Source organism: Mustela nivalis (assembly GCF_964662115.1).
Source record: "Mustela nivalis genome assembly, chromosome: 6".
Taxonomy (NCBI): domain Eukaryota; kingdom Metazoa; phylum Chordata; class Mammalia; order Carnivora; family Mustelidae; genus Mustela; species Mustela nivalis.
Window position 1 is genome coordinate 75,519,298 of NC_139025.1, and position 13,633 is coordinate 75,532,930.

General features: G+C 47.9%; 1 protein-coding gene across 1 annotated transcript in view; it reads left to right on the forward strand.

The window, feature by feature from the left end:
* The first annotated feature begins 1,002 nt into the window (after window positions 1-1,002).
* MYO5C (myosin VC) overlaps window positions 1,003-13,633 on the forward strand; it is an 89,319-nt gene continuing 76,688 nt past the window's right edge. Inside the window, exons 1-2 of the mRNA XM_082734716.1 lie at window positions 1,003-1,227; window positions 11,450-11,560. Coding sequence (XP_082590842.1) covers window positions 1,201-1,227; window positions 11,450-11,560 — 138 coding nt within the window. The 5' untranslated portion in view covers window positions 1,003-1,200. The remainder of the gene's footprint in view (window positions 1,228-11,449; window positions 11,561-13,633) is intronic.

A 13,633-nucleotide genomic window follows, 5' to 3' on the forward strand; every position in this document is an offset into this window, starting at 1 on the left:
CTTTAAGTTTTGATTGTGAATCTGCCTGGAGTTTTTTGGGGGGATACAGCGTTTGTATAGATTTGCTTCCCCCACCACACACACAATGGGCCCATCTATTAAATAATCTTTTCTTCCCCACTCTGATCCTTAAGGCCACCATATAATATGGGGTCCTGCTGGTGGACTCCCTTCTGTCCCACTATTCATTTCTCCATTCCAATGCCAGTGTTATAATGATGATGGCTTTGTGATATCCTTTAATATATAATAGGGCAAATCTCACTTCTTTGGTTTTTGAAGATTGTCTTGGTTCTACATAAATTTTATTTCATATAAAATATAGAATCATTGCACAATTTTCCAAAAGTCCCCCTAGGATTTTTATTCCAATTATGTTAGGCTTATACATTATATTATTAATCTGGATAGAATTGACACCTGTACAATTTTAAATATTCCCATCCACGAAAATGGCATTTACCCCACCCCCTTTTTTTTATGTCCTTATAGAGAAATTTAAACATTTTCCCCACAAAGGCCAAGTGTATTTTTGTTAGTGTGATCTCCGGACACTTTATATGTTCATTGATGTGGTAAATGTCTTATTTTCCATCAAACTTTCTGTCGGATTTTCTGAATAATTATTCCTCACACAAAGGAAGATTACTCATTTTTATATTTGATTTTGAATACGGCCACCTGGCTGAACTCTCTTACCAGCTCTAATAATTTGTTGATTCTCTTGGACTTTCTGTGGCCATGATCATATCCTCTGCGCTTTCCACTAAACGCTGCTAACTAAGGAAGCCAAAACTCGGACGGGGAGGGTCTCAAAACTTACCTGTTTCCGACCCCTGAGGGGGGGTAATCCAGCCTGGGCGGACGGCTCAGCACCCCCGCCAGGTGGACCCACTGGACCGCACAGCGCTGGCCAGGAGGAGGCTCGCTCCCTGCCCGCAGCCCCCGCCCCAGCCAATCGCGACGCGGACCCGCCAGGCTGGCTGGGAACGACCAATCGGCGGCTGCTCCTCCCGAGGCGGCTACACCAGGGGAAGGTGAGTAGACGGTCGCTGGAAAACTGCCCCGGCAAGATGGCCCAGCGCTGATTTACGCGCCGGCCGCGCTGACGGTCACTCGTCCCCGGGCCTCGGAGCCTCCCGCCCGGCCCCCGAGCCTCGAAGCTTCACGGCCCTCGAGCTGTCCTGGCCTGTCTGGCCCATGGCTGTGGCCGCGCTGTACACGCAGGTACCTAAGGGCGGGCCCGCGGGAGGGAAGGTGGCCGGCGCTAACGCTGACTGTACCTGGCGCCCAGGCCACACCTGCGCACCTGGAGCGCTCGCCGCAAGGAAGCGCCGCAGAGGGCCTGGCGACCGGCAGCACTCGGGATGGGAAGACCAAGTGCGACGGGCTGCCTTCCCCGACCCGAGCTTCCCAGTGCCCAGGGATCGCGACCCCTGTCCCCCGCGCCTCTCCGCCCCTCCTCCGGAGCCACAGGTGGAATCAGAGTTGCCCACGGGTACATAGAAATCTCAGACCCCGGCGATTAATAGTATCCATAATCTTCCTGACCCTCCTCGGAGCCCCTGAACAAGAAGCTTAGGACTACAGAATTCAGAATGCTTTCTAGAATTCCTGGGTCTTCAGAAATGCCTGCACGTGCATTTAAGTTCAAGTCCTAAGTGAAAGCTACCTGGGCTTTATGAGGCAAGCTTCACCCGTAGGGGTTGAGGGCTTCTGTGAATCCAGAGGCCATGGGCTCTTCACCTCACACACATTGCTTTACAATTTATAAAGCATCTTTCACGTACATGCTGATTCTGGGAGTCACTCTAGAGCATTTCTTGCAAACTATGTCTATCCCAAGGCTGAGGGCTCCACCCATTATATAGAAAGATAGCGTTCTGGAACCCAGGATCTCCCGAGACGAGCTTGGCTAATTATTTGGATAAAAAATAATTTGAAAAAAAAAAAAAAGATTTTTGAATAGCCATAAAGTCGGATCCTCTCACACCCCAGCGGAGTAGACTCTATGGTTGCTGGTATTCCGATGGCTAAGACTAGAATCTATCCATTTCCCCCTGATATATCCCCTCGGGTTTATATTTTAAAAGACACTTTGCTATAGATACAAACAATAGTTATAAATCATTGTTTCAATGTTTTTTTCTTCTACTATGCTGAATTAATTACAAGTACAAACCATCCAAAAATTACTGTGCCCTCTAACACATTTCCATTAACTAGAGTTCTAAATGGGCACTGTTTGAACCTCCATTATTCCAGAAGAGTTTACCGCTGAGCATGTGAGCCCTCAGATATCCAACAGGGCTTCTGAGGCCCTCAGCTTACTGGAGGTAAAAGAAAATTCTGGAAAAAAACCAATGCTTGGAAGATATTTTGGAGTACAGAAAACTGTTGATTAACTTATTTAGATAACTGATTTTTTAGAAACAAAAATATACAAGTGTAAGCTTCTGTATCATCAAGTGCCTTACACCACAAATATTTTTAAATACCAACTAGGTAGCAGGCATAATATAGGAAAACTGATATGGAAGAGTTTTTTAGAGAGGAGCTTGGATGGATAGAGAATCTGAGATTCCCAGAGCCAAAAGGAGCACTGAGGGCCATCCCTTCTCACTTTTATCCAAATAGGCACCTTTGTCCCAAGGTTGCCTGTTCCTTTCCAGGTGGTTAGTCAGTCCCCATAAGGTCAACTGCAGAGGTGGAAGTTTTTATAGCTGTTTAGGTTTTAGATAGCGTGTTTGTTAATGAGTTTTCCTGAATGGAAACAAAATCTAAGCCCTCTCCCTTGCTTCCCCATCACTTCCTGCAATATTCCCCAAGTCCACGGATCTAACCATTTGTCCTTGAAGGCCAGTACACAGGGTTGGCCTAAGTCGACATTCGTGTCCGGGGACTCTTGGCCATTTTTATGTCCCAGGAATGCTGCTTCTCTGCACAGTTTAAGCCACACAACATTTTAAAGCAGTCTGAACCCCCATTTCTTTTTTTTTTTTTAATTTATTTTATTTGACAGAGAGATCACAAGTAGGCAGAGAGGCAGGCAGAGACAGAGGGGGAAGCAGGCTCCCTGCTGAGCAGAGAGCCCGATGTGGGGCTTGATCCCAGGACACTGAGATCATGACCTGAGCCGAAGGCAGCGGCTTAATCCATTGAGCCACCCAGGCGCCCCTTGAACCCCATTTCTGCACCCAGCGGCAAATAGTGACACTGCAGCAGGGTGACAGGGCGGAGGTGGCTCTCCGTGGGTGACAGCCATACCACCCCTGATCTGCAGGCTACCCCGTTCGCTCAAGTCACACTTCACACCTGCCTGCCCCCAGTTGAATCTTCCTTCTGGCATATGCCTTGAAGACTGATATATTATCAGCCATAAAACATTTGTTTAGTACTTTCTGATTAAAACATTGTGCTTGGGGGAGGTTAGAAAGATTTTTTTTTTAAGTGATAGAAATGAGACATGTCGTGGGGCGCCTGGGTGGCTCAGTGGGTTAAGCTGCTGCCTTCGGCTCGGGTCATGGTCTCAGCGTCTTGGGATTGAGTCCCGCATCGGGCTCTCTGCTCAGCGGGGAGCCTGCTTCCCCCCCCCCTCTCTCTGCCTGCCTCTCCATCTACTTGTGATTTCTCTCTGTCAAATAAATAAATAAAATCTTTAAAAAAAAAAAAAATAAATAAATAAATAAATAAATGAGACATGTCGAATAATTCAGTTTGCTAAAGCCCTGCAGGGATGGAGGAGCCTGCTGGTGAGAGAGCTGAGAAGAGAGGGTCGCGGTAGCTGAAGAGTTAGGTCAGAGCTTTATACTCTGGTGCAGATTTTGAGCATGGGAAGACGGGACCAGGGCTGTTTTTGAGGAAGTGGGGTATGCCAGCCGTACCCATGGGTCTCAGGGGGCTGGATTTTCAGGTCATCCTAAGTATCAGGGAGAGAATTAGGGCTGCCATATTGGACAGGGTGAACGCAGGCAGAATCCAGAGCGTTTGTGGAAGTAGGTGATGATAGGAATGGACTGGGCCGAGGGAGGAACCAGGGATGACGTGGACTTAAGGGTCTGGATGATTGAGAGCAGGGGGTGCCGTGAACACACTGAGGCCTACTAGGGGGAGGTGAGCTTAGGAAGTCAGGAGGCAGACTTTGTCCCTGCAGGGCTTGAGGTGATGAAGGGGTTTCCTGGGGCCGGTGCAGGGCTTGAGGCGATGAAGAGGTTTCCTGGGGCCAGTGCCCTGGGTGATTAGAGAGGTTGGTGGGGAGCTTGCACCAGAGTCTTCTGCCCCAAGGTAGGAATTGAAGCCCAGGCAGTGAGAGCCTTGCCAAGGGAGAGAAGAGAGCCAAGACAGTTCACAGAGGAACAAAACTATTCAGAGGTTGCCCAAGATGGAGCCGTGATAAGGAGGAGGAGGTGGGAGAGCTGGCATGGGAGCCACAGGGAGAGAGGTTCTGAGAAAGAGGGGACTCCTGGGAGGAAGTGTGCTGAGAGTAGCAATTCCTACTGGAGGAAGTGTAAAATGACCCTTCTCTTTTCAAAAGCTATTTGGCAACATGCCTTAGAAATGTTGAGAGCATTTCTCTTTGAGAGAAACCGGTTTGGCCATTCACTCTTCGAACCCTCTGGAAGCTCCTGTCACTCTGAGACTCACTGACCAGCCGCAAGGTCCTGCCTCTGCATCTCCCCCACTGCTCAGCTCCTGCTCCGCAAACTTCTGGCAGCCCTTGCTGCACTCCTGCCCATTCGACACTCTATGCCTTAGCTTGCAGGGCTCTCTCCGCCTGAAATGACTGCTTTGCTCAGCAGCGCCTCACCTTCCAAATCCAATTTGACAGTGCCTCCCCCCCTCCCTTTTTTTTTTTTTTTTTTGTAGTTTCAGAGGTAGAATTTAGTAATTCTTAAGTTACATATAACACCCAGTGCTCATTACATCACATGCCTCCTTAATGCCCATCGCTCAGTTACCCCATCTCCACATCCCCCTCCTTTTCCAGCAACACTCACTTTGTTTCTTTCTTTTTTTTTTTTTTTAAGATTTTATTTATTTACCGGGGGGGGGGGGGGAGAGCAAGCACAGGCAGACAGAATGGTAGGCAGAGGGAGAAGCAGGCTCCCTGCTGAGCAAGGAGCCTGATGTGGGACTTGATCCCAGGACGCTGGGATCATGACCTGAGCCGAAGGCAGCTGCTTAACCATTAACAACTCTGGAAAATTAGATTTATCCATTGTATTATATATGGGTACTTCAAAAGAGTAAAAAAAAAAAAAAAAAAGATGTAAAAACTAAAATACCAAGCATAGTCTTTTTTTTTTTTTTTTTTTAAGATTTTATTTATTTGACAGAGAGAAAAAGAGCACACACAAAGCAGGGGGAAGAGCAGGCAGAGGCAGAGGGAGAAGCAGGTGCCCTCCTACCACAAGCAGGTAGCCCCGATGCGGGACTCAGTCTCAGGACTCTGGGATCATGACCTGAGCTGAAGGCAGAGGCTCAACCAACTGAGACACCCAGGTGCCCCCAAAGTTTAGTGTTTAATTGGTGCAACTAAACTGGGAATTTGAATTTTTGTACCGTAGATGTTTACAGAGTGGGGAAGTCATTGTGTCAGGTTCCAGGGTACAAAGATGAGACTCTTGAGGCTCAGGTGCCAGTGGAGAAAATGGGAAACTACCCAGAAACCTGGGGAAGGGTCAGAGAGAGAGAGCTCTAAAGAGGAAGCATTTAATCCTGTTTGGGGTAGAGGGTTGACAGGGTAAGTGCTGCCAAGGACAGGAGTTGTGAGCTGAATCTTGAAATCTGAGAGCAGTTTGCTCACTGGCAGCGAGAAGAGGAGAACTGGTGGTAGAAGGAAGAGAGCCAAGGAAGGGCTTGGAATGTTCTAGAAACTGCTAGTGGTGACAGCTGGCAGAAGGTGGACTGAAGAGGGAAAGAAGCCTGAGTAGGAAGATGGGCCAGGACAGTGGCTCCCCACGTCTGGCTGTTCATCAGAATCAACAAGAGAGTGGGGGGGGGGGGTCTCAAAGCTTTCATCTTGTTGGACCCCACCCATGGAAATTCTGATTCAGCTGTGGATGAGGCAATCTGTACAGCCACAGAAACCTGGTGTTCCTCCTCGTTGAGGAAGCCCTTAGCAGACGGTGGCATCTGTCAGGGGAAGATTGGTGGAGGCTGGGAGCAGGGAGTTCATCGATGGTTATGGCTGTGGAGGGTGGATGGGACAGACAGGTGAGACTTGTTTCTTTTATTTTGTTTGTTTTTTTTTTTTTTAGGTGAGACTTGTTCAAGATGTAGGCTTTCCAGCACCTGAGGACCATTTGGTTGTTGGGGGTGGAAGGAGGGGAGGGGGTCCAGCACTTAGGACTTGGGGGTCCCAAGTTTCTGACTAGACAGTCAAGAGAACTGAGGGTGATTAGTGGGTTTGGCGGGATATGTAATGATCATTAGAGCTTGGAATTTGTGAGCGTCTGAGGACATTTAGGGGCTGGCATCTGGAGACCACTGGAAATGTGCTCTAGACCTGTTGAGAGATCTAGGCTGGAGGTCTCTGGTGGACAGGTACCAGGGCAGTTGCCAAAGCTTTGGGAATTGAGGACACTCTAGAGAAAGCCTGTCAGGAGGAGGGCCTGGAAAGGACACTGGGAGACAGAGGGGATGCTGGGGAGCCTGGGAAGGGCTTGGAGGGACAAGGGAAGGGGAAGAGAGGGAACATAGTATCGCTGCTCTGGCCTGGTTGACTGGGAATGTGGAGATTCCCTTCCCGTCCAGAGAGCTGCTGGGAAGGAAGCTTGTGGTGTCCTCTATTCCATGTCAGGTCATCAGTCCTTTTTGTGGCCAACAGCTGCAGATGCCTTCCAGTAGGCAGGCAAGGAGACAAGATGCTCTCTCCTCAGCTGAGCATGTGGGGTGGGGGATTCGGCATGTTCCCGGGGACGTATCACTTCCCAAGGGTTGTGCTCCTGAAGGCTTTCCCTCATTGTCACGCCTCCCTTGGCTTGGAAGTTAGGGGACACACGGTATCGCTCCATGGGAGAGTGTTTGCAGGCAGGACACGGAGGGTGGGCCTCCCTGCTCCCCGGTCCCATAGCAGGCCTGTCCCTGGCGGGCTTGGCAGCAGTCTGAGTCTGGAGGCTCCTGCTCCACAGGAAGGAGTCACACCAGGGAGATCACATGAGAGCTGGTCACATTGTTTGCACAGGCTGCTGTTTGTTTGCCTAAGCACTGCAAAGTGAGCTCTTCCTCCGGGTTAAAGCGTTAAGGCCTGGCTTTGTGGGTCAAAGAATGTGAGGAAGGAGGGAGAGACCCAAGGGTGTAACTGACACGGAACTGGGTAAACTTTGTCATATTTACTTACCAGGCTGGGTTGCAGCCACGGGGCCTTCAATGACTGGCAGCATTGCTTGGCGGAGGCACCAGGCCTGGCAGGTGTGGGCGGCCTGGGGAGTCAGGGGCCATCGACACCATTTGTGTTTCTTCCACGAGGAAAGCAAATTGTTCCAGGGTCCTAATACTGCCTTCCATTTAATACTGCTTTTGGCCAAAATAAGCCAGTGAAACTAATCAGCCTGTGCACTCTCAAGTAGATGGTTGCAGGTGAAAGCTCAAGATTCTTTTCTTTTCTTTTTTTCTTTTTTTTTTTTTAAAGATTTATTTATTTATTTATTTGACAGAGAGAAATCACAAGTAGATGGAGAGGCAGGCAGAGAGAGAGAGAGAGGGAAGCAGGCTCCCTGCCGAGCAGAGAGCCCGATGCGGGACTCGATCCCAGGACCCTGAGATCATGACCTGAGCCGAAGGCAGCGGCTTAACCCACTGAGCCACCCAGGCACCCATCTTTTTTTATTTTTTTAAAAATATTTTTATTTATTTGAGGAACAAAGGATCGGGAGGAAGGGCAGAGGGAGAGAGAGAAGCAGGCTCCCTTCTGAGCACGGAGCCCGAGGTGGGACGTGATCCTAGGACCTGGAGATCATGACCAGGGCTGAAAGCATATGCTTCACCGACTGAGCCACCCAAGTGCCCTGCCTGAGAGCTCGAGATTCTTCTCAAAGCCAGATCATATAATGAACTTTATATGAACTCGTTCATATACTGAGTAGTTCAAAGTAGGAGTCACAGGCCCTGGCTCCATGAAGTCCTGGCTTTCGTGACTTTGTGTGGTGTTCGGTGAATTACTGGCCTCCCTGAGCTTAGAGTTTGGGGTCAGTAAAACAGAAGGCTTAGACTGGCTCAGTGACATTCCTTCTCAGAACTCCTGGCTTCCGTGGGAGGATGCCGGGGATGTCAGCTGCGGCGCCCAGCTCAGAGCCTCCTCAGGACCGCCTCTGCTGCTCCTGTCTCACGTGGGAGGCTGGCCCCATTTCATCTGAAGCAAGCCTTCTGTGGCTTTAAAAAGAGCTTTGACAAACAACTTGAAGTAGATGATCTCCCAGGACCCTTTCAATTCTAAAATTCTCTAGTGGCGGGGGTGCCTGGGTGGCTTAGTCGGTTGAGGGTCCGACTCTTGATCTCAGCTCAGGTCTTGATCTCAGAGTTGTGAGTCTGAGCCCTGCATTGGGCTCCATGCTTGGCTTGGAGACCACTTAAAAAAATAATAGAATGAAATGAAATAAAATTCTACAGTGGCCAACTCTTGATGCATGGGGATATGACGTTAATGATTTCACTTACGAGGTTAGCAGTGTTTTTGATAGCAAACCTGAGGTAGGAAATGGTAGCATGTGGAAACAAGTATGTGTGGAGGGGGGGGTGTGCCTGTGTGTTTATGAGACGTCTGTCCATGTTTGCATGGACATGTGTATCTGAGTGTGTATCATTGCCCTCCAGGTCATTCTTCCGTCTTCTCTGTCCCTGTGTCTGAAATCTTACCCATCCTGTGTCTCATTTCAGCAAGCTCCTGCAGGCTCCCTCCTAGCTGTCAAGAATTAAAGCAAACCAAATAAACTAGGGACTCAGGACTGATATCCAGCCACTGAGATACATATATATTTCTTTGCTTAAATAAGCCAATTTATTATTAACTAATAGGTAAATGGATGTGCTCCTTAATCAACTTTGCCCCAATCTAGTACTGGCATTCTGAAATTTGTTTCTTACTTTTCTTTATTTCTTCCAACATCAAATGATTTTTAGCATACAATAAAGTTGGAAGGACTTTATAGTTACCATCTGTCCTACCACCTGATTCTTCCACGAACGTTTCACCATATTTGTTATATGTCTGTCTTCCAATCCTTCTGTCCAGTCCTCAAACCCTCTTACTTGTTGAAGCATTTTAGAGTAAATCACATGCCTCAGTACATGTCGTCCTAAATATATTAGTGTGTCTATTGTTAAGAGTTTCATATTTGTTTAGTTCTTTGTGTAAGATTTTCAAACAGTGAAACACCAGTCTTAGGTCTGTGTTCTGTGAGGTTTGAAAAGTGCTTACCACCTGGGTAACCCAAACCCCATCAAGGCATAGAATGTTGCCATCACCCCCAGAACATTCCCTTGAGGGCCTTCCCACTCACTTCCCAGCACTACCTACCCACAGAGGCAACTACTGCTCTGACTCTGCCCCTTACCTTAGTTTTACCTGTCCTCGCACTTCAAAGGGATTCCGACAGAACATACTGGTGGATGTTTCTTTAGCTCTGCCTCACAATTTGGAGATTCGTCTACATTCTTGCTTATATCAGTAATTGATTCTTCCTACTGGTAAATAGTATTCAATTGTGTGAATGTATCACAGTTTCATTTGTCTTTTAATTCGTATTTTTGTATTTGTATTTTAATTCATATTAATGGACATCTAGTTTGTTTCCAGTTTTTGGCCAGTATGAATAAAGTTACTATCAAGATTCACGTACATGTTTTTTTGTGGACCTGTATTTTGGTATTTGCCTTTAAAGATTATTCTGATTATAAAAGTAAAACATGCAAATTGTAGAAATTATGTAGAACCATACCGAGGAAAATCAAAATGCCATGGTTTTATTGCTCTGAATCTTTTTGTAACTCAAAACTCCTGAAGGTACAGTCTTTCAACACAAAGGAGTATTTCCTCAGTCAGATGGCAGCGGTAGACCAGTGGCCCGAGGAGCAGAGGGATGCAAATATGCACATTTGCACCTGCGGCTCTGGGTCAGAGCCTGGCTGGGTTAGCTGGAGGAGGACCGTGGTGACTGAGAGCAAATGCCTTTCCTTCTTAGCAACTCAGCGCATACACATAATAGATGCTTATTAGCAAGTGTCAATCGAATGAACGGATAGATGAATGGATAAACAGATGAACAGTTCTGCAGGGTAGTGTGAGATGTGGGGTCTGGGAGGAGGAGTAAGAGTAGTCCGTGGATGCTGCCGACAGGAAGAGAGGAATTAACCATGTGACAGACATGGAAGCCCCCTTGTCTCTATCTTGAGCAGCATTCAGGTGCCACCGGTGGGTTCTGGAGAGTGAGTCTGTCTCCTTCCCAGCATGCCAGTGTGAGTATTAGACACACAGTTTAGTCTGCTAGGGCTGCCTTAAGTAGCCTGTGGCCTGGGTGGAGCTTCAACAGCAGATGCTTATGTTGTCACGGTTATGGAGGCTGAGAAGTCCGAGCGTGCAGACAGTGGCTTTCCCCATGTGTACTCTTGTGGCCTTTTTGGCGCATGCAGGTGGATAGAGAGTGCAGTGGGAGCTCTCGGGTGTCTCTTCCTACAAGGACACTAATCCCATCAGATCAGAGCCTTTTTACCGCATTTAGCCTTCATTACCACTTAAAGATGTTATCTCCAAATTCAGTCTCATTGGAGATTAGGGCTTCTAGATATGAATTGGAGGGGGACAGGTAGAGACATAATTCAATGCAGCAATGAGATTCTGCCTAAAGACAATTGCCTGTTGGGAGTGGAGCCCAGCAGCCGCAGCTGGCCTTCCGCATTTCCCACAGTGGGAATCCTTGGCTATCCACCAGTGCAGTTAAGACTGAGGTAACACTACTCTAGCAATACTTCCATAGCATCTGGCAGAGTGCTTTCAACTACACAGCCTAATTTAACCTCCCAGCAAATGTGAAGTAGATATTGTACCCACTTTATGGATGAGAAAAATGAGGCACAGGAAGTTAAGTGTCTGGCCCAGAGACCTATAGCCCATCAGTGATAAACCAAATCCCTCTGTTTCAACTCTCATAGACAGCGCTCAGATCTTCCCATGAAGGGACTCATGATTTTCTTTCTAGTCCCAGGCTCTCAGTTTTCAAAGTATGTTTAGGATGCTTTGGGAATTCCATTGCCTATAAAAATGAAGCAGCTAGGTGTGGGGCCTCACAGACACACTGAAGACTACCTCATAAGCAACGGTTAGGTAAAAGTATTCCTGAAGAAGGGACCGACTGAGCAGACGGAAAGAAATCTCCCTGAGTCTAATTATCTTATGATCTGTGTTTTTGTTTTCAAAGTTCTGAACTTAAGGCTGTTTTATTCTGTTGTTCAGTACAACAGGGTATGGATTCCTGATTCTGAAGAAGTTTGGAAGTCTGCTGAAATAGCAAAAGACTACAGAGTTGGTGACAAAGTCCTGAGACTCTTGCTGGAGGATGGAACGGTGAGGGTCCTTGCTGGCTGTGGCTGCCACAACGTGTAAAGGGGTAGCTGGGCCACATGTGGAGGGTGACCCGTGGTCCCGTGGGAGTAGCCGGGGGGTGCTGTGATCCTCTCCTGTTTGTGCCACATGCCCGACATTGCCCTAATGAAAGCATCAAGGGCCCCGTGTCACCAGGGCCTCTCTCTGGAGCAAGACACAGGATGCAGGTCTCTGTCCTGTGCTGCCTCCCCAGGGATCCAGCATGGTGGGGAGGACACTGAAGAATGACCTGCCGGTTTGATTTAATGGGTCTCAGCATAGAGCGTGAGCAAAGATGAGAAACTTGGAGGGAGGTTCTCTGAGCCCAAGGCAAAACCTGGTAGAAAGAAACATCACGATGGGAAGAGGAAGAGAAATAGAGGAGGGAGATCGAAACTAGGAAGGGGGAGGGAGGGATGGGAGAAGAACAAAAAGGAGTAAAATCCGTCCATGGGTGGTAGAAACAGACAAGCACTGGGACCTCCAGGGGTTCATGTGGCGGGGTGATTGGGGACGTGATGGGAGGTGGGGCAGGAACGGAATGCCAGCTTCGCGTGATGTTGTGAGGAGCCTGTCCGTGCAGCTGGATCACGTCAGCGGTGGCTCCTGTGCTCCGGGGTGCCTGTGAGCAGGTCCTCCCAAAGGTCGGATATGTCTTTTGTCAGCTCCAGCAGATTTTACCATGACTTTAAGTATCCATCGTGAGTTGTCCTTTGCCGCCATACCCCATAGCTGTAATGACACTCCCACTGGATCCATAGTTAGGTGACCTTACTTTTTAGCTTCAAGTCCCTAGATACAGCGCTGGGCAAAGGATTCGTGTTCCATCTGGGTATTAGAGTTGGTGCAGAGAATATCATATGAATATTAAAATGTTGGAGATTTTGAGTCATGCACAAGGTCTCTGTAGAGACAGGACACGATATTTACAATGAGACTATTGTGGATTTGGGAGCTGTTTCCTGAGATCCTGGGAAGGGAGATGAGCATGTGAGCATAGCCGTTAAGGGCACTCCCTCAAGAATCATTCTCGATTCAAAGCCTGCTGTGGCCACTCTCTAAGTCTATAACCCTGAGCCCTTGGGTTTCTTCATATGCAAATTGGATTTCCTAACAGCACGGTAGTGACAGGTTTGCTGCAGATCAAATGAGATGATCCGTGTGTGCACGCACATGCACATGCATGTGCAAACTCAAGAGACCGGCAGGAGGATGCTGTACCCGCATGGAACCTGCCCTTTCCCACCAGTGGCTCCTTGCAGCCTTGTTGAGCACATCCCATGTGCGGTGCAGGTTCTCATTAGGGAGCGTGCGGCTTGGGAGGACAAATCTCACGACTTGCTGCTTTAGTCATATCAGCAGGGCTTCCGATGGCGACATTCCTGGCTCTGAACATGAGCCCAGGAGAGGCAGGTAAGAGGGCAGCCAGCCAGACTGCTCCTTGGCTTAATACTTCCTCTCTTCCATGAAAGACAAAGTCTGTTTTGTTCCTCCAACTGTTCGTCTAATGTTCTTTACATACGGCCCTTCCCCAAGACTCTCCTCTTTTTCTCTCTGTCTCTCATACACACACATACACACACTCATGCACACACACACACACGCAGCAGCTGAACTTGGAAAGGAAGTTATTGATTTAAAATGATAACAGAAAAACTCAGGGAAAGAAAAATCATATGTGAGCAGCATTTTTCTTAATTTTATTCCCAAAATAAAAATGTGTAGATTGGGATGCCTGGGTGGCTCAGTGGGTTAAAGCCTCTGCCTTCAGCTCAGGCCATGATCCCAGGGTCCTGGGATCGAGTCCTGCATTGGGGAGCCTGCTTCCTCCTCTGTCTCTCTGCCTGCCTCTCTGCCTACTTGTGATCTCTGTCTGTCAAATAAATAAATAAAATCTTTTTTTTAAAAAGTGTAGATTAAGAATATTCTACTTGGCCCTTATCTTTCCTCACTCACAAAAATTAACTCAACATGAATTAAAGATTTCAATGTAAGACCTGAAACCACGACACTAGAAGAGAACATAGGAATAAAGCCCCTTGACATGAGTCTTCG